Genomic DNA, 24,875 nt, shown 5'->3' with positions numbered 1-24,875 from the left:
CGCGGGGTCTCCTTCACAAGCAGCATGAGCGCACACACAAACACACACCTCTCAGTGAAACTCGGGCTGTGTGGCACCTCTCTCAATCTGTTAGTCTGCCTGTCCTCTCATACTGTCACTTTGTGTGTGTGTGTGTGTCTAAAACTCCTGAGTGATACAGCAGATTATGTTTCAATAGGGAGGCACAACATACCAGTGCTGTACTGATATTTCATCATTTTTATTGGTGAATATTAGATCATTTCCCCTGTTTTTACACTTAGATTACCTATGCTATTATCTAACCCTCACTTAAGGTTAATCTTTAAAAAAAAATATATATATTATTTAGTAAATCTCAATTTTTTAAAATTTATTTAGACAATTATAGAATTGTATTATGAGGTTAATATCTTTGGGTTATCAGTCACAATGATCACAGTAATTATCAATTTATCATTATTTGGCTGAATTTGTATATTTGTGCACTCATTTCAAAACATCTTTTTATGCAGGTATAAAAATGCTAAACTATATTTTACATTTCTGAAAAAATTATTGAGTGACACCCAGTGTTATTTTTGTATTATTTCAGAACGAATTAGTTATTGTATTTATTAATCTTTTGAATTATCCTTTATTTTTATATTTTAAATTAATATTTCACTTTAAGTTGTAGTAATTTTTGTGCTTTTGTATTATTATTTTTGTATTACTAGTTTTTTATATATTTCTATTTTGCTTTTAAAATAATTTTAGTTTATTTATTTAGATAAAATATTATGGAATTTTAATATCAGGTTAATAATGACTCACAATGATCATGATAATAACTAGATTATCATTATTGGCTGAATTTTTAAATATGTGTGCACCCTACAGTACATTTCAAAACTTTTTTTTTCATGCAGGAATAAAAATGCAAAACTATATTTTACATTTCAGAAGAAAATCTTGAGTGAGACCCAGTGTTATTTTAGTATTATTTCAGTACTATTATTGTATTTATTCATATTTTGAATTTGCCTTTATTTTTATTTTACATTTAATATTTTAATTTAAGTTTTAGTATTTTTTTACATGCTTTTTATTTTTTACATGCTTTTTACAAGTTTTTATATTTCTGTTTAGCTTTACTTTATTTCATATAGTTGCCAAGATATTGAATTAATTTAAGTTTTTCAGTAAAAGTTATATTATATTAGCTTTATTTAATTCATGAAATTTATTTCAGTACTTTTAGTTAAAAGCAACGTGTGGTATTTAAAAATTTAGATTTTTAATTTATACAAAATAGTATAGAATTTTAATATCAGCCAGTAATTGGCTGTGATCATATTTAATTATCATTATCGAATTATTGGTATTGCCCTTTTTTATTTATTTTTTTAAATGTCCGTCTGTATGTATCTGTGTGTGCTTGATAATGCATTAAAAAAGAATGAAAAACTAGATTTTTACATTATTAAAATATTGAATGAGTGTGTTTTTTGCAGTTGCTAGGATGTTCTGAGTGGTTGCTAGGTGGTCAAAGGAGTCAAAACCTTTAGTAGATGAAACAGTTGGAGAATTCCATAGATGTGCACTGAAGGAGGGACGCATGCCTAGATCTTTTGAAGTATTCAACCACCAATAATGTATGCTAAGAAGACCCATAGTAACCATACTGCAATACCTTTAGCTTGATGGCAGTGACGTACTGCTAATTAGCAAGTAGCACCGCAGCAGAAACAACCTGGAGTTGCTGATTAAACAGAAGAAAACGAGTGTCTCTTTTTTTACTCTGAAATGTTAAGAGGCCAGGAGTTCTAGAAATATTTGATAGCTTTTGTATGCTAGCCGAATAGGAGACGCTTTCATTAGCGGAGGTGCTGCTCGCTCGCTGTGACACTATGGCGAAAAATAAATCACCTCTTGTGTTTGTGTGGGTGTTACATACAGGTGCTGACTCCCACAGCGAGTGCAGTTCTGTGAGCCGCCTGCCCCCCTCGGAAAGCCGAGACACCTCACCTGCCCCGTCCAACACACGGACGCACTCACACGGAGACAGAGACCGATCCTGGGACTTCGACCATGTGGAGAGAAGCGACACCTCCAGCGTTTCTTCCTTCGAGGAGCTGGACCTCGACCCAGACAGGACGGACAGGTGTGACCACACCCCTCCACCAATCACAGGCAAAAACAATCTGCAGGGCCAAGAAAGAGAGATGATGGTCGAGGAAGAGTGAGAGAGCAGAATTGTGGGAAATGTGAAGGAGGTGAATATAGTTTTTAGTCGGTTTTAAAGGGATAGTTCACCAAAAGAAACTGATATTGGCACTGTTTTGTTGTGTGGAAAACCAAATGGCTTTTTGCACAATCATTACGTACTCTTGCCAACTTTCAAACTCAGAAAAAAGCATCATAAAAGTGGTCCATATCACTTGTTTGTTCTATTCCATGAAGTTTTATTTTAGTATTATTTATATACTATTAATAATACAAAATTAGATCCTTTTTTATTTCAATTTTATTTTTTAGAAATTAATTTTTATTTTAGTTTTAGTACATTTTGTAATTTTAGTTTTGTGATTTTGTCAGGTTTTTCATTTTTATTTACCTTTTTTTTAGTTTTAATGATTTTTCAGTTAATAAAATGATTTGTCTTTTGAAGCTATTTGAAACGTTTGTGTGAGGAAAAGACCAAAATATTGCCCTCTTCAAAAGTTCATGGTACATTCTAACAAATATTTGGTTACTACATACACAACAATAAAAGTTATTTGTTTAGGGAAAAGCCAAGCAGTTTCAGACTTGAGTAAATAAGAAAAAAAGAAGGGTCAGATTTGAGTAAATTCTTGATTATCAATGAATAAACACTTTATTTTGCTCTGTCTCTCACATTAAACTGTGCTATGGCTTCCTTGGAATAGACTTGGAATATAATGCATGTTGTATGAACCATTTTTACTGTTTTTATATATATATATATATATGTGTATATATTATTTTTTAAATTTTTTTATGAAGAAATTCCCAATTTTGTCATCTGCAGGAAAAAAAAAAATAGGGTGAAGAAATACTGACAATTTTAATTTTGGGGTGAACTATCCCTTTAAGTATTATGGTGGATTTGTGTGTAAAACATGCTTTTTTTTTTTTTATATTGATATATGGAAAATAATTTAGTTTAGTCAGGATTGTTTTCCATTCCAAAGGGAATCGCAGGTACAGAATTGTGTCTGTATACAAAAAATTTAACCAGGTAACCTGAATTTCTTGAAAACATCTTCATAAAACATATTTTATTTAGTGCATCCTCATTAGTATTTCATTAGCGAATCTGTTTTTGTTATAGATCATTAGTTCCTAATGACTTAAGTTAAACTGACATTGGTGTTAGTGATTATTCATGTGAATCTATGTAATGTTCAGCTTTCAATTATTTGAGTCTAATTTGTTATTCTCTATCCACACACTTCATCCTTCAGTAATTGCTAATTCGCACCCGAAGAAACTCCCAAAACTGAAGAGTTATGTGACTTGAATATTCATTCATCAAAAGCCATATGTTCATAGACAAACCAAATCTTTATTTGCACAAAAAACTGACAGATAAGATTTCCTCAGGAGGGAGATGATTGCAGCACATTTCCAACACTTATTTATTTGTTGTTTGCAATTAAAGGTGTTTGGAGCACATAATTATCTGATCATATTTTATCATATAAATGGTATTGCATATATTTGATTTGCCTGTAATAATATGTGTGGTGTATTTTTCTTTTTTTATATATAATACAGTGGTATTTTCTATACATTGAATGTTGTTACTCACTATAGACTTTTTTTTTTAAATTTGTAAAAAAAAAAAAAAATGCAGGGGCAGCTGTGGGCTTCTGTTTTGATCCAGGTTGTGCAAGTTGACACATTTCAGGACATACTTGACATTGTTCGATTAGATAAAGTTCATTATATTTCATATCGATGTCTGATTTGAATTTTTAATTAATTATTTGTTCTGCTAGTTGTTGAGCAACTTAATAAAGAGTTTTAAGAGAAAGGACTGATTCTTCTTTCTTCAAAAATCTATACTTTTGTTCATGCATCAGTGTTATTTTGCTCATACTCATATTATTTATATACTATTATAGAATTTATTAATATTATTAATTATCTTAGTTATTTTAACTTTATTACTCATTTACATTTTTACGCATTTTAATTGTAGTAATTTGATGTACTTCTATCATTTATTAGTTTTGTTTTTTTTCAATATGTCTGTTTAGCTTTAAATTCTTTTTTTCAATTTTAACTTTATTACAGTTTAAACTTTTATTTTTTATTAGTTAATATTTATAATATACTATAAAAGTTGATATTTCAGTTACAGAAAATTATTTGAAGTTTTATCAGTTGTTGCCTGTAGGCCCATGACTGCATTTACAATAGAGGGTTTTATATTAGCCATATTTACATAATATTTTCATTTGTTTTATTTAGCTTGACCTGTTTTCTTTGTCTAGAGTTAAAACAACAGCCACACATCTGACAAACAGCCTTAGTTGTTTATTTTTCTTGTAGTGACTGATCACTAAAAATCAACCAGTTCCAATAAACTTCAAAACTTTGATGTCTAGTTTTTATTATTCTCCAGACAGACACAAACGACTGTAAATCCCTCTCTGTATTATGTCTGGTACAGCTTTGTTTTCTCTAAAGCCAAAACAATTGTCTGCTCTCCCAAGAGATGGATTTATGTTGTGTCTGCACATTGAAGTTTTTAAAGGGTGTATGTACAGTCAACTTCAAACTCTCATCACAATCCACACTGTTGATACTACAGGCACTAATTGAAAATAATAATAACACTGCCTCTTGAGACAACTAAAGAAGTTTCACAGACACGGTTAAGAGTATAAAATACTCCCACGTCTTGTTGGAGATGGTGTTTGACCCTCAACATCACGTCTGGTCCACATTACAGCTTATTCTGGACTAGGACCGTAGAGACCGTATACAGAAAAAAAATACTTTTTGTAGTTTTAACAGTAATAAACTACAACAAACTAAGAAAACTGTAATAAATCTAACAGGACACTTTAAAATGCTGTTAAATTTACAGTTTTTGTAAGTGAAAAAGAACAAGTCGTCTTATAATTTATAGTTAAAAAATTGAATAAATTGGTAAAGTTTATTACATTATTTTAATGCCATGTGTTACCATGTTATGTGTTTATGATACCTATTAGTATTTACCTCCTCGGCTTGTGAAAAAGCTACTTTTAATGAGCTTTGAATCTTCATGTGGTTTTCTCAATTCTGTTTGTTGGTTATCAATGTATTATAAAGGTACACAACAGATATTAGGTGGATATATTTACATTATGCCAGTTAATAAAATATACAGTAAATTTAACCCTTATGTTATGCTGAAAATCCTAATAAGTGTTGTTTTTGGCAATACTTGCATAAGCTCAGATCAATGAGGCCTATATCAGTTTGGGAGAAATAGAAAAAAAATAAAAATATTTTTGGAAAATTGTTACACCCTGTGTAAGCAAAGTCAGGTTTTAAATCACTGGAAAAGCCATACAAATTTTAATGTATTTTATAAAAAAGTTTTTTTTTACTGTAATTAGATGAATTAAAGGATTAGTTGTTGTTGTTTTTTTTACAGTTTATGACAATTTATTTAAAATAGGGCATGGGAGTCTTTGAAAATGGTTGTTGAAAACACAAAATAAATTAGAGAAATATATAAATATAGAATTTCAGTCCCTAAAGAAGTAATATATTTATTTCACAGACAGATAAAAGAGCAAAATATCAAGACCCATGAAGTTTGGCAGATCTAGACTAGTTAATGTATCCTGATCCTCTTGCCTTTGACTTGGATTGAATGAGAACTTTCGACCCTGTTAAGTTGAACTGAATTAAACCTTAACAGAATCAACAATTCGTTTCTGCAGCATTTTAGAGCGCAGCCTGAGCGTTCAATTATTATGGCTGACCTATTTATAAACCTCACTTTCACGGTTACTTTACCTCCGAATATAACAAATAGGTGTTATTTTTGCATGAATGATTCACAAGCTTGTTGTTATTTAGCATAGCAATAGACAAATTACATGCTGTTGCATCAGACAAACCTCCAAACTATTTTTTTTTTTTCCAGAGGGCTGACCACAGCTTTCAGACTGATCTGCGAATTTGACAAATTACACTACTGTACTTTCATTTGGGTGGAAAAGTTTGGAGCAATTTCTGATCATCATATCTACGTGTCCCCAAAACTTCATTCTAGTTGTCTTGTTCCTCTAGATCACTCTGCCATTATGATGTTGAACAGACCTCTTTTTCAAGGCAAAATTGGTCCCTTTGTGTTAGAGGTGGTTATTATATAATCTATTGCAAGTGTTTGCTGGTCTAATCATCACTGTGGTGCATGTGCATTTCTCTCCACCGTCCTCTGAAAATATCCAAATTACTTGTATGGAAGACAAAGCAAGCTTTGTGCTCCCATCGGTGTGTGTGTGTCTCTCCATCAGCGACCAACCCCCTCCTGATTCCCCTCTAATTGGTTGAGAACAGAACTTGAACAGCGCTTGAGGGGTCTTAACACAGCGTTCTGGATCTTGGATCTTAAGCACTGCCTGATGCATACAGTATGAACTTGAATTTCTCCCAGAAGCATCAGAACATTAAGTTTCGTTTTGTAATTATACCTTATTTTATGCTGTCTTGTACAGATGAATGGCCTCATCATTAAAAGCCCTTTCATAAGAGTTTGGGTTCGAATCAAATCCTGCAAGTGGGCAGCATTTCCTTCGCTTTGGCTTAAATGTAAATGTGTAATTAGGCTTCTGTGTTTGATATACTGCTGGATTGTAGAGGTTGGTAATACAAGGCTATAATTCTCTGCATCTCGTGTTGAGACACTGCAGTAACTAATTTTGCGCTATAGTTTTACTGTGATTTTCTGATATTTTGACTGTAGCGTTTGAATATATATCAAGCAAATTTTCATTTTTGGTCAGGTTATTCCTTTAAATCTAAATTTTAGACTTCTTTATTTGTTGATTGATTGACGAGTCCTTTATAATTAATAAAAGATTTTGTCTTTGCACTGTTGAGTCAAAGGAAAACAATTAATATTGGCAAAACTGTGCAATTATTATTGTTATTTGAGCGTGACTGAAAACTGAATTTGTTTAAGGTATTAGCCTACATGTTCTCTTTTGCAAAGTTTGAATAGTTTATACTCGCTTAATATGCCCAAGTGAAAAAGTGCACTTCCATAATGTACTTAAAGTGCTCTAATTTTGAACTTAATATGCTAAAAATGATTCTTTAGTACTTATAAATCCTAATATGTGTTTTAGTGAAGCTTGTATATAGGATAATTCCGATAGCACGTTAATGCAGTATTAGTTACCACTTGTAGTATCTACCAAAAGCACAAGATTATCTTAAGAAGTACTGAAGAATTACCTTTAGTATATTAAGTACAAAGTTAGTGCGTGAAAATATAGCACTTTAAGTATATTATGGAAGTGCACTTTTTTCGCCTAGGTGTAGTTTTAAAATCCTTAAAACGTTTATTATAAGCAACATTTGGATAGTTTAATATTATCTCTCACTATGTGAATATGACTGAATTGAACTATTTTTGTTACCTGCTAAATTGTTCTTGCCATAAAAGTTAATTGACTTTTTTTCATCACTGCCACCACCAGGCCAATCTGCGCACTGCACCCCAAAATGTTTGGTGCAATAGGGGGCACGACGCGGTTTTGTGTTGTTTTTTTCTGATATTTTAAAATCTTTTTTTGTAGTATGTTTCAGACAAGCACATTTTCAAACCTGCTGCGTGCTCACAGCATGCTGTATTTCTAAAAAGGGTAAGCACTAAGCAGACAGCCAATCACAATATGCCTCAGTGCTTGCCTCATTAAATATTCATAAGCTTTGTTAAATGAGGGGAAAAGATGAAATTTGTTGCATTTTGCAAATTTTTATTTTAAATATATATTTTTTAGTATTACACTTCATAAGACTTAAAAAACAGAGTGGATTTATGTGAAGGCATATTTTATAGGTGACAAACTGAAACGGTGTATCTTTTTAAAGAGTTTTATTGCATTTTAAATAACATTACTGCATATTATATGCATATCTCGGCGTTGATTCAGTCAGGTTTTACAAATGTACAGTGAAATTCCGACACTTGTAGGCCTATACTATTCAAGCTACTTAAGGTAAAGTACGAATTTACAACACAGAACAAGGTAACGTTTTCCCATTATTAAAAAAATGATTTTGGATAAATAATTTCAAGCGTGAAAACCGTTTGTGACTCCACCTATCTTCACAGAGAGCAGCCAGATATGAGAGAGAGAGAGAGAGAGAGAGGTAGACGAAGGAGGCGCAGGGGTAGCTGTTTCACCCGAACCTCACGAATGCATGAAGCTCGAACCTTGAACATTAACAGCCATTACTTAAAATTAAAAGATCACATTCACCATTTGTTACTGAGTCGCTGTATCTGGGCAATATTGTTCAATAAAAACCTCTCAAGTTTCAGTAAAAGCCATTGGAAAGTCGTGACTGAGAGAACCGAAGCGTGGATCCGTGGAGATTTAGTTAGAGTTTATTAAACCTCTCACGATGGCAGGTGTGTGGACTGAATTCTTACGCTCTCTCAAAACCCCGAGACTGAGGAGGAAGCAGCGAACTGGCCATTAAGTGGACCTAGGTGGGCTGAAGAGGGTGTTTGTGGTGCATCATTTCGAGTGAATTCCACCGTGCACAGGTAAGATCTTCCTCCTCCTCCTCCTCCTCTTAGTCACCCCCTGCGCTTCATCAGGTCTTTGTTTCAGCACCAAGGACAGATCCAAACACCTGCACCTGTGGGGACATCATGTATGGAAGCTGATTTCTCACTAATTTCAAAGCAAAATCAACTTTGCATCCTTGAAACAAGTTGCACGAGGTGTTGAATTTCTGCCAAATCAATTCTTCAGGTAAGCAAGCATACATTTTTATTTACGCGCCCCAGTACGCATGTCCTATTTGCGCACACTTTGGTTAGTTTTTAAATCATTTGCATGTCAGACTGGTTGTGTTTACCACCAATGGTTGAGTACTTATTATATTAGGGAACAATTTATTACATGCAACAAACAAGTCAGAGTGCCGGAAAATTGCCTTATCGCGCGCGTGCACGGATGCTTTGGCATTTCTTGAGCACAAACCTGTCGTGTGATAGAATACAAACAGGACAGGCTTGCGTTTGAATGTCAATGAGATGTTGCTCCTTTGTTGACTATAAATGCACTTGATATTAGAGCACAAAATAAATGTGATCGACAATCTGACACACTCAACTTATGTTGCCTCCGATAGACATTAAAGAAAGACAGGATCAGTACATTATGAGAAATAAGGAAACACGGTGTGTATTATGCAAACAGTCACTGTTTTTCTCTTTTGACATATTTTGGCTTTAAGATGGCATATTTAGTAATCGTTATTTAATTTTTAAATTGTTTTTCAATTTAATTAAATTACTGGATTAATGCAAATTTGTTCCGTAAACCCAGGTTTCAGACAGATGTGGACACCTGTGGAAGTTAAAACCATCCACCAGAAACATTTTCAGACTTGTTGAGGCATTTCCTTAAGGTGCTTAGATTGCTGTAATGATATTCAAATCATTATAACCACATTAAAAAAACAACAAAGCAATTGCAGTGACACAGTTTGATAAATTCTCTAATGTTTATTCTGTTGACTCCAGATGAAGCCAGAGAGAAATAAGTCTTCATGAATAAGTATATTCGTAAACGTATGAAAATCACAAGCCTTGCCTTTGAACACCTTTCACAATCTGTGAAATGTGAACCATTTTTCTTTCGAGGAGGAAACTTCTTGCACAACTTAACACCCTTGTTCTGTTTATCCGCTGACACTTTGAATCTGAATAGTGTAAAGCATCCATAGCAACCCATTGAGGAGAGCTGATTGGACGTGCTGAGATAAACATCTCATAGTTAATTTGCTCCATGTCTGTGAATGCTTTCGTCCTTGGCAACCATACCGAGCCATTCAACTGGTCTGGCTGCGCTCCAGAAGTTATCAATGAAACCAAAGTGGGTCCTATAAAAAGGAAATCGGTCTTTAATTGTATGTAAGAGTGTGTGGGAATAATATTATAGAAATGTCATATTTTTATATGTCACAGATATTAAATCACTTAATTTAAATTTATCAGCAGTCAAGCTGATGCTGAGCCCAGACTGGTAAAATCCCATCTGGTCTCTCAGTCTACACATAAATGAATCAAGGGAACTAATTCTCCCATAAGCTCTGAATTCTGGCATTATTATGTGCTTCTCTTGGTTACTTGGGCATTTATCTATGTATTTTATGGCCAAAATAACCTGGGCTTAGAGACTGGATCCGTGTGGTGCGCTCCTCAATCAGATTACATCACAAAAAACACAATAAAATTAAGCCCATTAATCATAATTATTACGCTGTAACCTGACAGAAAAGGTTTATTCTCCCATCAGATGTGAGCATTAATTTAATGAATTTTATTGCATGTCATTAAGAAAAATGTATGCTCTCGTAAGGGTTTATATACTGATGTGATCATTAATTTTAGTATGTTAAACTAAGTTGATATCATCATCAGATTTGAGTTATGAATCAGATTTCTTTGGACTTGATTACAGTCTGCAAATTTTTCGAAACCTTTTGTTTCTCCATATGCTGCTTAATTTAACTACCTAAAATAAAATGAAAGCAGCATTATTTGGTTCATGTAACCATCATATTGTGTTCCGATCATTTTGACCTGCAGATGATTTCCTTTTTTCCTGAAAAGTCAAATTTTTTGCATTTTATCACTCACACAAGGCAAAAACTTGCCAAAAATGTTTTATTAATTTTGTAATTGGTGGGTGGGGTTCACCACCTTTTCAAAATTTACCTACAAAAATATCAAAATCATGTATAAACTTCTTGTGCTATATTATTGAACTATAATTACTATTATAATTTTCTGAACTTGTTTTCTTTCAGTTGGCACTAGTTACTTATTTTTTTATGTATCTGATTGGTCATAGGCCTCACTGATCATATACACATCAATCATTAAGAAAACATTGCCAAAATTCTTCACAAATCATGTGTTATATTTAAAAACAGGTGCATTAATTCAGATAAATGATGTGTCGTCAATGCCAAATAGAAATACATAAATGTGCTAATTGAAAGCATAAAAAGATTGACTCCCTTATTTGGTGATAATGTGAGATTTACAAGCAAGTAATTTTTAAAAGGTTGGTCATTTTTGACCATGAACAAGCAATTAGTTAAAGGATTTTCACCACAAAACAAGAGTTAGGCTAAATCATTTTGATCGCTTGTCATTTTGCTCATGTTTTCCTTCTTCTGCGATTTATAGTGCACTGATTGCAGCGCTGTGCCCCTGGAGCAATCTTGGTTGAAGTGCCATGTCAAACATGAAACATTGACATTAAAACCTATAGCATACGTTTTACATCTGGGGACATTGTGTGGCCTTAAACTTGTGTGAATGTTACTGATGTACTAATGTCCACACTTCAGTTCATTACCATGGACCGGTTCATTACCTTGACACTTTCTTTTGTCCAGCGAACAGAGGGTGCCCGTTGCTTCCATCTGTTCCAGAGAATAGGGAAAACCGTGATTAGTTTTTAATGTCATTTAAATGTTTTTGTGGTTTTGGTCAACTGCTGTTAGAAACATGAGAACTATAATTATAACCCCTGATGTTTTGTTTGGGGACTGAGAGACACCAGCACCTTTTTAATAGCTGAAGAACAATTCTACAGTGACTCCCAGAAAAAAAGGTACAAAGCTGTCACTCGGGTGGTGCCCTATGGCACAAGTACATCTTGTGCCATAGGGCAAAAATGTATATCTTTGTGCCTTATTTAACCCTAAATCAGAGGTCTTGAACCCTGCTACTGGGGACCCACTCTCCTGGAAAGTTTATTTCCAACCGGCTTCAGCACTCCTGCAATTTTCAAGCAGTCTTGAGGAGCTTGATTGGCCGCTTCAGGTGTGTTTGATTTGGGTTGTAGCTAAACTCTTCAGGATAGTGGGTCCCCAGGAACAGGGTTGAAGACCTCTGCCCTAAATGGTTTGTATTACTACAATAAATGTACATACTAGTACTTTCAAAGTAAAAATGTGTACAGTCCCAATGGCAGTTTTGTACCTTTTGTACCTGAGAGTGTAAAACTGAGGTATCAGATTAATACCCCATGGCCATGACTTTTCATAAAACAAATTTGCAATACAACCAAAATTTACTCTGTATCCAAATTTACTTTATGAAAAAATAGAGCATAATTTCTCTTTAATTTAAAATAAATAGACCAAGATTTGGTCCCAAATCAACTAGTTACTGAGTCACAGCTTATTGTAGGCTAAAACCCAATATTTAGATATGCCTCACATAACAAGGGTGCAAAGATTGCAAACCTTACTGAAAATGAATAGGAAAACAACTTGACATCCCGAGATTGACAATAGAAAATTTGTTTTGAGTTTGAGTTTAGGTTAAGCATCTTATCATCATACTTTTGTTTAATATTTATTTGCAAAAAATAAATAAAGCATTTGAAGCCCTCTTTTGTACCTTAATACATGTCAGCAATCAGTATAATAATAAATATGACACCTGTATCATGTTGCATGCATGTTGCTGTAGAAAATGGTAGAAGATAACACCTAAAAAGATGCTTCAATTATTCTGATCCAATCTCACATTTTCTTGTAAATACAACTTTGGCAACCGTATCTTTTATTTATGATTATTTTTTATTTTATAAATTTTTTGACACACTTGGGAAGATTGAGGATTCAAACGTAGGCAACGTTATCCAGTCCCGGCATTACAAATAATTAACTCTATTGAGTTGCTCTGATCCCTCAATTTAATCCACCTATGATAACAGATCTTGTATTAATTAGAACACATGTATACATCTTTATCACAGTGCATGGCCACCCTAACCCACCCACTTTTTCTTGTTTCCATGGTAACAGAAGTTAAGGAAGAGAAACCTAATAAACAAGATGTTGCCTCATTACGCCAGCAGGAAGGGTACAAGAGGGGAAACACCAGGAACATACGTGCTTTATCTTAAATTAAATCACATATGGCATTTTTGAAAAGCTAGTGGTGTCCAGAGGCTCAGGGGAAGTTCTCCCTCACATTCAAATGATCATATTAGTCATCATATCTAAGGAAATATAATGGTCATTGTTCAGTTTATATATACTGTATTATTTATAAATGTTATGCAATTTATAGCTACTTTATATCTTGCACTTAGAAGAGGGTAAACTTGCTAGTAACTCACAAATGATTCACAATCAAATGGCGAAACTTAAAAAAATGAAAAAGAAACATATATTAGATTTTATAATTAGGTGCTGGCTAAGACAAGCATCAGTATTACTATTGCTCATAATTTTTCGAAACCCTTAACCCTAATTTGGCATGTAACTCATCCTGCACCATATGTGCTACAGACGTAACCCAGACTTCAAATAGTGCCGCTTGTTGAAGAGACATGTTCTGTTCATTTTTCAAAGCAATCTGATTCAATTTTTTTTTATTTAATGAATGATGAAACATGAAATAAACCCATTGACTTACATTGAATCTGAGTCATATTTCTTTTGACTGGTTGTGTATTTCCTGAGAAAATATATATTAATACACACACACAACAGAAAATGCACCATACAGGATTGTAGTCATTTTTAAAGATATAATTAATGCCAAACAAACAAAGAGAAAGTAGAAAAGGCTCTTAAAAATCAAAAAATGCATACTATAAGTAAAACACATAATAATCTTTGCAACGGTGAAGTAGACAAGTAAAGGAGATAGTCTGGCATCTCTAAACAGAGATGAAAGCTCTATCAGTCTGTGTGAAATATAGTTGCGAAAGACTTTCCTATCAGCTGAAATTATTTATCGTTTCATCTTTTCATCCTCTTCCCTCAGGTTGTAATTTTTCATAACCTAAAAGATGATATCCATCACCTTTGACACCATGAGAAAATTACGTAGTCACTGGGAGTTATTGATGTATCTGAATTAATGAAGCTAGAAAACAGAGCCTCACCTCTGAAATGTTGAGTTCAATCAGGATGAATTACTATCTAGACATGCCCGCCTCCTCACTGCCACCACAAAACCTTATGCAAATTCAATTTCTTATGTAATAAGTCACTCTGTGCTTTGTATGCTTCTGTTATCCGATGTATTAATCATAAGAAAAAATGTTTTTCATTTTCAGAGTTGTTTATTTTGCATTGTCAATGAGAAAAGTCATTGAGTCAATTATATTCATATCTATTTTTCAGGTGTTGAAGATACCGAGATGCATCCACAGTCGATGGCGGCGGACTTAATAAATATCTCAACCAACTAAACCACGCAGGGTAGTTATAAGAGCTCTTCACCTCTCATAAACCCTGTCATGGCTGGTGTTACACCCATATTCCTGTTCCTGTTAATTCCTCTGGCCCAAACGAGCCCCAGGTACACCCCGCCTCTGGCCGGATCCAAGCGGGAGATCATCATGGATGGAGACCTGGTGATCGGAGGCCTGTTCCCCGTGCACGAGAAGGGCGAAGGGACGGAGGATTGCGGTAAGATAAACGAAGAGCGTGGGATCCAGAGGCTGGAGGCTATGTTGCTGGCGCTGGACGAAATTAATCAGGACAACCGCATCCTGCCCGGCTTGAAGCTGGGAGCTCATATACTGGACACCTGCTCTAAAGACACGTATGCACTAGAGCAGTCTCTGGAATTTGTGAGGGCTTCTCTCACAAAGGTACATCAGCCAGGCTTCATCTGTCCAGACGGGTCAAATCCTGTGCCGGACGAACTGCCTCTGGCCATCTCTGGAGTGATTGGAGGATCATATAGTGATGTTTCTATACAGGTAAGGTAGACCATATAGCAAACTAAACACTATGCCTAAAACCATAAAAAAAATTACTTATAAAATAAACATTAACTGAAATAAAAATATAAATAAACAAATTAATTAAATGCATGATTTTATGCAGTGCTATTTCAGTATCATATACTATTGTTTAGTTTTTGTTGATATTTTAAATTAGATTTTCTGTTTTTATTTTAAATTAAGTTAAAGTTTTTTTAAATAAATATATTTATGAAATTTCAATTTATTTAGTTTTAATTATTTTACTTAAACTAAAGAAAAATGTTGCCTTGCCGACTAGATGAAATTTTTTAACAGAGTTATCATTTTTAGGTTAACTATTCCTTTAGCTAAAAACTACAACTTTTTAAAAGATTATTTTAAAAAAAGAACCACCAATTGAAATAATGCTGAAACAAAACAAAAAAGTGAATATTAGATAATAAAATAATTAAAGCTGCAGTCTGTAAGTTTTGCCTCTTTGTCGCCATCTATGTTTGAAAACCTGGAATTGCAGTTACTTGCAGAATTATCTTGTTTGCATGGGTTGTGAGTCGGCACGCCTCCAGCGCAGATGAATCTAATGTTTTAAAAGGTATGTGTGGCGCTCAGTCACCACACCGGTGTGGATGTTTACTGTACTTCGCAATTACAGATTCTAGCCTACATCTTGGAATATATGACCCAAATAAGAATTTTCACCGTATATTGTCATCTGAACAAGTAAGTAAATGTCTGCCACGTTTGTTCTGACCAACTGAGGAAAAAAGCATTACAAGAAATCGCGCTACCAATGGTGATTAAATCTAACGATCAGTTAGCTCATATCACATCAAACCGTGCTAATTATTATCATTGTTATATTTTATTCTCAAATGATTCATGTTAACAACATCAGCATTGCGTGGCAATGAGTATAGAGTGTATTAGCGTGTAGATTTTAATTTCTGTGCAGTCTAATCTCTAATTGTCATGCCATTTGAATTTCATATTAATAAATTCTTTTAACCCAAAAAGCAAACTATGCTCCCTTCGAACTGGTTTTCTTTAAAATACAAATCTTGTATAATCCCAGGCTATCTGTAATCAGAAGCACATTTAAAACTGGAATATAATTTAATTTCATTTGCATGTGTTTCACAAACGCATAATCCTTTCTGGATTACAATCCGCCATCAAAATTATACATTTAATTAGCTGCTGTGAGAAAAGGCTAAACGATCTGCAGGATCCTCACGTGCGATAGCCAAGTAGCCGGGACAACTTCTTCATGTTTACAGACGTGACGTAATGACGCAGTGCCATGCTCGAATTTCCCGCGAAAACCTACCTGTAACACTCAAAATAGAAAACGTTATTATAAATGATATGATATGATAATGTTATGATTTCGGATCAGTTTTAACCAAAAAAAAGTTACGGACTGCAGCTTTAAATGATAAAATTATAAATATATTAAAATTAGTATAAAACTAAAAATAAAATAAATAAATAAATATTTAAATAATATTTATTTATCTGTTATTTATTTGTAAATATTTAAAGTTGGTAACACTTTACAATAAGGTCTCAATTGTTAACATCAGTTAATGTATTAACTAACATGAACAATAACAATGAACAATCAATTTATTTAGTTTTATTTATTTTTTATTAATTTGCATGAAGAAAATGAAGCCTGTTTTAGAACAATTGTATTGTATTTTCATGGCAATTAAGCACATTCAAGTCTTATTGCCATAATGCAAAAACAAAGATATATATATTATTAAAACTGTTAAGTACTTGGCTCATGAATATTAATTAGGTAGATTAACAATCCCTAGTTAAAAGGCAGGTAAGTGATCATAAGCAATGGTAGATTACTGCTTTTGCATATGTTCAATGCACTACGAAAGCAAACAAAGCAACACTTCTGATTGGTCTTAAATTCGTTGTTTTATGCAACTGGCTCAATTTTGTTTTTGTACAGTGGCACAACTCTTACAATATAATTTGAGGTCGTTGATTGATCTCTAAAAAGTGGTTGCTACGCCCCTGCAAAATATGTTGTTTAGTTTATAGTCTGAGTAAATTCAGTTTCCCAACTTCTCAAATGTTTATTTGCATTCTCACACGTGAAATACGACCAGAAAGAGTTATAATAGCAATAAGCATAACATTAAAAGGAAGTACTTCTGACCACGTCTCTTTTAGTTACATAACACTCAACTCCTCCCTATCAAACCGAAGCAACATTTACATCCGCCCATAGCTCTGTCAGCACAATAGCTTCTTCTGTGCACACTGACCTCCTCCTGAGTGAAGAGCCCAGAGACTGTGAATTTACAGCTTGTTAATTACGGTTCTCTGCCTTTAGGCAGTGATTATCATGAGATGACTGAGTGCTAATTGCCCTACGCTCATGCTTTATACGGTTGGAATCGTGGCTTAATTGTTACATCAGTTGTGCTGGAATTTACGTTGCTTACTGCGGTACACATATCTAAGCCCAGCTTCACACTAGTAAGAGGGATGCAAAATGTTGGGGGTCATAATATGAAATTATATTTCCTTGATAATAGAGTTCGAGATAAGAGTTCAATAATATGAGAACATATTGAATTTTCAGAACTTAAAAATAAAATTCCCTGTCAGTGTTGTTATTTTTAAAGAGTTCACTCAAAAAAATTCTGTCATCATTTAATCTCCTTCATGTTGTTCCAAACCTGTTTGAAAAGATTTTGAAGAATGTTGTTAACCAAATCTTAACGGTAGCCACTGACTTCTTTAGTATGGAAAATGACTACGGAAGTCAATAACTACGTCAACTGCTATCAGCATTGATTTAAAAAAATATTCTTTTGTGTTTAATAGAAGAAAGTCATAAAGGTTTGGAACAAGTAAATGATTCCAGAATTTTAATTTTTAGGTTAACTATCCCTTTAACTAAAAACGAATGCTTTTTCAAGATTATTAAAAACTAAATAAACAATTGAAACAATGCTGAAATAAAAAAATAAAACGTGAATATTAGCTGAAAATGTCAACTTTAAAATGATAAAATGTATTAAAATTATGAAAACTAAAATAAAAAATATTCAAACACTTTACAATAAGGTCTCACTTGTTAACATTAGTTGATGCATTAATTTACATACAATGAACAATATATTTTTACAGCATTTATTAATCTTTGTTATATGTTCAGTTAATAGAAATGTTCATGTTCATGTCAGTTCACAGTACATTAATGCTAACAGATCAAATAAAAAAATGTAATGATGTATTAGTACATTTTTAACTCAATGTTAAATAGGATTAATAAGTGCTATAAATATTATTCATGTTAATGTTAACAAATGAAACCTTATTGTAGTGTTACCTTGAATTTTAAATGTAAAATAAAAACCTAATAAAAACGATGAAAGCGCATTAAAAAACGACTAAAACTTAAAGTAAAATTCAAATGAAAACTGAAAAAAGCTAATTCAAAATATAATAAATACTAGACAACTATGTAAACAATACCAAAATAACACTATTCCCAGTTCAAAAACAGCAATTATTAAAACTATAAGCTGTAAAAATGTCAGTCGTTAACCCCTGCTTGTAGATGCTGTAACTACATTATATTTGTTTCTGTGTAAAAAAATTGGAAACAATATACATTTTATTTTAATATCCCCGCCCCTTTTTTCCTGTAATTTTAGCAGCTGTTAAAGAAAAATCACTCAATTATGATATTTATGTCAGAACATAAATTCTGTGCATACTTGCAATGCCATCAGCAATTCAGCGTTGCCATGATGTCATTTCCTGTGACCCCTAAAGTGGTTAAACACATGGCAGTATTGACAAGTGATTGTCACAGAATAACTAGGACAAAATAACCTTTTGTCGTCAACATAAGCACAAGAAGTCATTGATGAGAAGAAATTGATGCAATTATGCACAAAATATATTGTGCAGAGAAATACGAGATTTTCACTCGTGTAGGAAGGATGTCACAGCCAGTGACAGCAATTGAAGGTTTCAGAGCAGCCAAGAGTTCTAGCCAACGGGGCCCTGACAAGGCCTGCCAAAGCCCATGCCACCTGTCCAGCACTGGGGTGAAAGAGCTTCGAGGGGTCTTCAGGCAGCCTGGAGCTTGTTCAGCCCAGTGGCAAATGAGAAGCGCACTTGGCAGGGAACCCAAACAAGCATGACACGACTGAACATGAATATAAAGGAGATAACACACACGGTAGCACATGTCCTCACTGGTTTTCTCACACCTGTTTTTCACCCATTGCCATCTGGATTGTGAGACGGAATCAGGGCTCACATATTACCATTCATCGGTTGATGGTACAAAGCTTAATGTGTGTGTGGGTAATGGTGGCGGGAGGCAGAGCTATATCGAGTGCTGGAGTGGGTGGTGGTGATGAGATTGGCAGACTATCCTGCTTATTTTGTGAGTGACAGGTCCCTAGAGAAGGAATAAACAAAATCGCCATGGCTTCACAACACACGTCATTCTCGATAGCTAAATTTTTAAATTCGCATTCATAATGCACATCAGTTCGAGCAAAGTGGAAAATGTGGCCTGTATTTGTTTTATTATTTAGATATTAAAAGAATAGCTCATCCAAAAATTACAATATGTCATTATTTAATCACCTTCATGTAATTCCAAACCAATCTGAATTTCTTTACGGATTAATAAAAATATTTTTTTTTTAAGGAAATTTCAGATGTCAAGCTCCAAAATGACAAAAAAAAAAGCATCATAAAAGTAGTCCATACGGCTCATGCACCATATTCATAAATTATATGATTTGTTGTGATGGAAGAAACAAACCATTTCAAAACTTCATTAATGTACATCTGCTGGTCAAAATGAAACTCAAAATGAAGCCCAAACATGCATGAAAACACTTTTGACAAACCTGAAAATGTTGAAATAGATAATTTATTAAATGCAATCTACAAATCATCAAACACAACTAAAGTTTTCTGTATAATATGGGTAAAAATCAGGCATCATGAGTTCACTGAAATCTCCACTAGTAGCCAAGCATTAAAATTTCAAAACGTTTTATAACAATTATGACATATGAAGCCACGTGTCCTAAAATCACATGACGCTGGCCGTTTAATTCGCACTCTGAACCATAGGTTCAAAAGAAAAATTCACAGCACTCATCACTAACGATTAGTGTGAGGTAGAGACTTTAGATTATTTACTGAAAATGTCCCAAGCACTTCATGAGAGATGGGGCATATCTGAATTGTGGTTTTTGAATTTCTTTAAGTTAAACGGCTGATCCAGTTCACAAAACTAGTCTAAATGATTCATTCACAACAATACCGATCAGGTTCTTGAGTTCGACACACTGACTCAAACAGCTCACTGGATTGGCAGATCATCAGGGAGTAACGCCTTAAATTCTGAACACACAGCGCTATCATATGACTTCAGGAATGACTTGTTAAATACCACATCAGTTAAATGAGCCACTTGTGAGTCTTTATTGAAGCTTGAAAGATCCAGGCTCCATTGATGTAAATACATGGTCGTTAGAAAGTTCAGAACGACATAGGTGCATAAATGATTTTTCATGAGTAAACTTACAATCTGAACTGAATGTTTTCATGTCAGATCGCACTCATTAAAAAGGCAAAAAACAGTTTGTTGAGATTTTCGTGCATGTGAGACATTTGGAGGGTTTGGCACATATTGAGTTATGCATTTGATAATGCCAACCAATCAATAGCCACCATGCTCCTTTCATCTCCGGCACATTTTCTCTCCCCCACAAGGTGACGAAATATATTATCATATTTCTCCAGCACAAAAAGGGTGTGTATGAGCACAGAATTATAAATAATAATGACGTGCATAAAAATATGTGACAGAATGGTATCCTTTGTGGAATTACCTGTGTGGAGCAAGTATTGTTAAATGATTTTATGCCTGCAAGTCTCTGTTTGTTAGTGTTTCTATGTTAACAACACATTGTGTTGTCTTCAGAGTTGGTGTGTGCGTGTCTCAAGGTCACTCTTATGGAGATCTCCGCTGTGGTCTAAGACACTGAAAATGTTAATAGGTTGTAACTGCATGTGGTGTTCTTGGGATGCCAAAACAGACAAATACCGCTTAAAATTAATGCCATATAAATGCCAACTCATTTGCATTCCCACATAATTAATGACAATTAGAATTATATTATAATTAGCACGCACTGAAACAAACCAATTTCAGACCACAATGCATACCGTGTTTATTTGTTTGTCATATTTATTCATTTGCAATTCTCTAGCTCTTACAGTAGAGTGAAGACGCCGCTCGGCTGTGTAGCACTTGGTGAAGAAGTGTCCTGGGAAAAAGCAGATGGTGTTGTTGTGTTTGTAGGAGGCTGGGAAAGCTTGAAATGGGGTTTTGCAGTCACAGAGCATCACTTGACCCTGTTTAGCCTTTCATTTGGGGGTGCAGCTCACATTCAGGACAGGGTCAGGCACTTATTCATTCTTTTGCCAGCCGCTAGAACAGACGCAGCTTTGTTTATGACCAGTCTTTCGCTACCATTTTGAATAAGCTGGGAATTGTTAAAAGAGGGGATTATGCTCCGCTTAATATGATAAACTAAGAATTACATGTCAGGAACAACTAAATTACACACTCTATTTTCTGACAAAAATGTGAGTGTTATTTGCATCTGGCAAACTTGCAACCACTATGCTATGTATTCTTTTTTTTTACTTTTATTACTAGATTGTTGATATGGTGTTGCTAGGTCAGTCTTTCTCAGCTTTGTTAAATCCGAGGCCCCTATTGTCCAAGACAATTTTCAGGAAATTTGTTTTTATTTACAGATATATGCGCAATATCACACGAGTAAGTTAGTAGTGCGATATGACTGTAAATCGGCACAGCTGTGATTCGGCTGTAGGCATGAGGCTTCATTTAAAGCTTATTGTATTACTGTATTAAAAGCTTACTGTATTGCTGAAAGAGAGATGGACTGAGCGAGTGTGATTACTTGCATCTGATGCAGCATTCATTCTTTAGCTCAATCTCATATTCACAATAAAACATTAGTTTGAATGTCCACTGATGAAAGCAATATCTTTGTCGTACTATCCTTTCATCTGTAAAGGAGGATTTCCGATGACAGCGCATTTGTTGGCTGCATCTTACAAGCTGATGTTGTCTATTTCAATATAAAAGTCTCTACTTCTGACGCACTCATAAAAACAGTCTCTTGTCACCATCTAATGGCAGAATAATGTAACTAATCACCATCGCGAACACGCATTGTTTCTCAATCCTACATACTATAATTGAATACTACTATACTACTATATTATTTATTGAATAATAGTATTTAATAAACAACAACAGCTCTAATAAAAGTTGCTAGGCAATTCAATCAAAAGGATTCAGCGATTTGGCCGTCCATCATGGCACTCGCTGTAAGAAATATCGCGAGCGGAGTGACACAAATGGTGAAACGGTTGCAGTTCTGTTATCACTAGAATATCGCACTCCTGCAGCCAATCAGATTTGAGGACCAGAAAGAACTGTTAGAAAATAAAAAAGAATCAAATAAAATAATTATGAATAATTCAAATAGTTATAATAGTTAGATTTCTTATTTCCAGAAGTTTCAAAAACTTTTGAAAACTCATATGGTTTTCCATGACCGTGAGAAGCCTGATTCTTATTGGGGGGGAAAAGTATTTTTGAGGGAACAAATTAAAATAAGAAATATTATGTCAGTTTACATCTTAATTTTTAGATGTTTCAGCTTCTTTTAAAGTTTTATTATTATTATTATTATTTTAATAAACCCTTTTAGGTTATCTTACAGTCCCCTAGTGGGTCCCAGCACCCTGGTTGAGAGCCACTGTGCTATGGGGAAAAAATGCTGTAGGGCAGGGCTGTCCAAACTCGGTCCTGGAGGGCCGGTGTCCTGCAGAGTTTAGCTCCAACCCTAATTAAACACACCTGAAGCAGCTAATCAAGCTCTTACTAGGCATACTAGAAGCTTCCATGCAGGTGTGTTGAGGCAAGTTGGAGCTAAACTCTGCAGGACACCGGCCCTCCAGGACAGCCCTGCTGTAGGGTTTACTCTGAAACAGTTTTCACTCAGGAATTGCTCATTTTCACATATAATTACACTTATAATCACATATAATTAAGAAACAGCAAGTAACACATTGAATTAAATATGAAATTTTGAAGTAGAAAGACTGAAACTGTAATTCTTTTAAATCATACTCCAATAATCTTTTGTACAGTGTACATGGTTGCTTACTGTTTGCTAAGGCATTGTTAGATGGTTCTTTCTCTGATTCTGGTTTGTAGATATGACTTGGGAGTTTTAGATTTACTCTGACTGAAACTGAACTTTCATATCATAATGCACTTTCAGTAGCAATGACAATGTCATGTACTGCTGCTTTTTGGGATCTCTCTGGAGCCTTAACTTTATGCCATTATGATTTGCAGCAAAACCTACCCAGCAGTTTCCGCATAGAATGGGAAATGCAGCAAGGTCTATAGCTCCATGTTTCACTGTCTGGGTAGGACAGCAGCAGCATTCACATTAGACTCAACTCAGGTGGTCCCTGTCAAATGCTTCAGCAGTGTTCTGGCAGTTTGTACTTCCTGAAAAATAAAAAGAATGTGTTGATAGGCAACTGGAATATCAACATCTGCTCGAGCTTCTGAAGCTGAGAAGCAGTGGCTAGTGACGCCTAATAGGTGTTGATTGCAGCATCAGATTTTCCAGATAGCTCACACATATTAACAACACTGCGCATTTAAATCCTGACTTTTTTTTTTACTTTTCTAATGAGTGGGTGATGTAACAATTTCTTATAAACTTAAATGCCAGGTGAAAGTTAGGGCAATTCAATGGCAATATAGTTTGAGTAACAATGAATGATTACTTCATTTCCAGTTTTCACTGATTTTCTCACTTTGTTTATGATTTAGCCTGAACAATGTCAGATTTAGAGAAGCCAAACTAGTGATCTTCCTCTGTGGAGAATTGCACTTGTCTAAATGAATCAGATTTTCTCGATTCCACCTCTTAGCAGACTGTCTGCGCTCCCTCAGGCTTGAATGAGTTCTTTAAGTGAGTTTTTGTCAGAAACTGACATGTGAGTGCACCACCCATCAGCTCTAATGTCTGTCAGTTGAGAGCTAAACCCAACAACTACAACCCAATTATTTTGTTGGCTGATATTTAAGCATGCTTTCCACTTTATTAGCACAAAACATGTCATGTCAGTCAAATCTTGCTCCTCAGATTTTTGTTCTCAGAACAAGAGAACAATTTTATGGATCTGTAATTGCTGTAGGTCAACAGTCTCATTTGGGTTTATGTTTATTTCTCCTTAGGGATTTTAGAGGAAACATCTTAGTTACTTAAAACAATATAACTCAAAGTCTCGTGAGCTATTAAAGATCAACCTATGAGCAATAAAAGTTTCCTCTGTATAATAATGGAAAAATAAGAGCATAAATAATCTTTCAGCCACATACACATTTTATTGTGTGTGGTTCTTAAAGGCAGCTACAAATACCTTGACTAGATACATCTAAGGAACTGACATTTAAAAGCTTAAATTTAAATTGTTGAATGAATGTGAATGAAATGTTAATAGCTGATAACTACGCTGAAAGCTTCTTCAAACATCTGAAACACCTACATGTGTTGATGTGAATTCAGACACGAATTTCAGTCATTACACATAAGTCCCTGGAGTCTGTGCTATCATCATAATTTGCAGTGTGAGAAGCTTCTCAGACTAATCATTAGAAATCAGCCATTGACTGCAAGAAATCAGAAGAAAATGCAAATTAGAAAATATGTCCTGTCATCCTCTTATGATAATACCTTGTTCATTAACAAT

The 24,875-nt window shown here is 34.3% G+C and overlaps 2 protein-coding genes across 4 annotated transcripts in view; both read left to right on the top strand.

The window, feature by feature from the left end:
* The window catches only part of LOC306854730 (testis-expressed protein 264 homolog), a gene marked incomplete at its 5' end in the record, with an annotated part of 49,968 nt that extends 47,626 nt beyond the window's left edge, over positions 1-2,342 (top strand). Inside the window, 1 exon segment of the mRNA XM_079392972.1 lies at positions 1,921-2,342. Coding sequence (XP_079249098.1) covers positions 1,921-2,207 — 287 coding nt within the window. The 3' untranslated portion in view covers positions 2,208-2,342.
* A 5,989-nt stretch (positions 2,343-8,331) lies between these two features.
* The window catches only part of LOC306855439 (metabotropic glutamate receptor 2-like), a 24,865-nt gene continuing 8,321 nt past the window's right edge, over positions 8,332-24,875 (top strand). Inside the window, exons 1-3 of one of the 3 annotated variants that reach the window (XM_079394171.1) lie at positions 8,359-8,773; positions 8,841-8,984; positions 14,401-14,984. In XM_079394171.1, coding sequence (XP_079250297.1) covers positions 14,517-14,984 — 468 coding nt within the window. In that variant the 5' untranslated portion in view covers positions 8,359-8,773; positions 8,841-8,984; positions 14,401-14,516. Of the gene's footprint in view, positions 8,985-14,400; positions 14,985-24,875 lie in introns of all 3 variants that reach the window. The other 2 variants (XM_079394170.1, XM_079394172.1) reach the window with 2 other exon arrangements.

The sequence above is a fragment of the Barbus barbus genome (genome assembly GCF_936440315.1).
Source record: "Barbus barbus genome assembly, chromosome: 35".
Classification (NCBI taxonomy): Eukaryota; Metazoa; Chordata; class Actinopteri; order Cypriniformes; family Cyprinidae; genus Barbus; species Barbus barbus.
The sequence above is the reverse complement of the archived record's forward strand: the minus strand, read 5'-3'. Positions and strand labels throughout refer to the sequence as shown.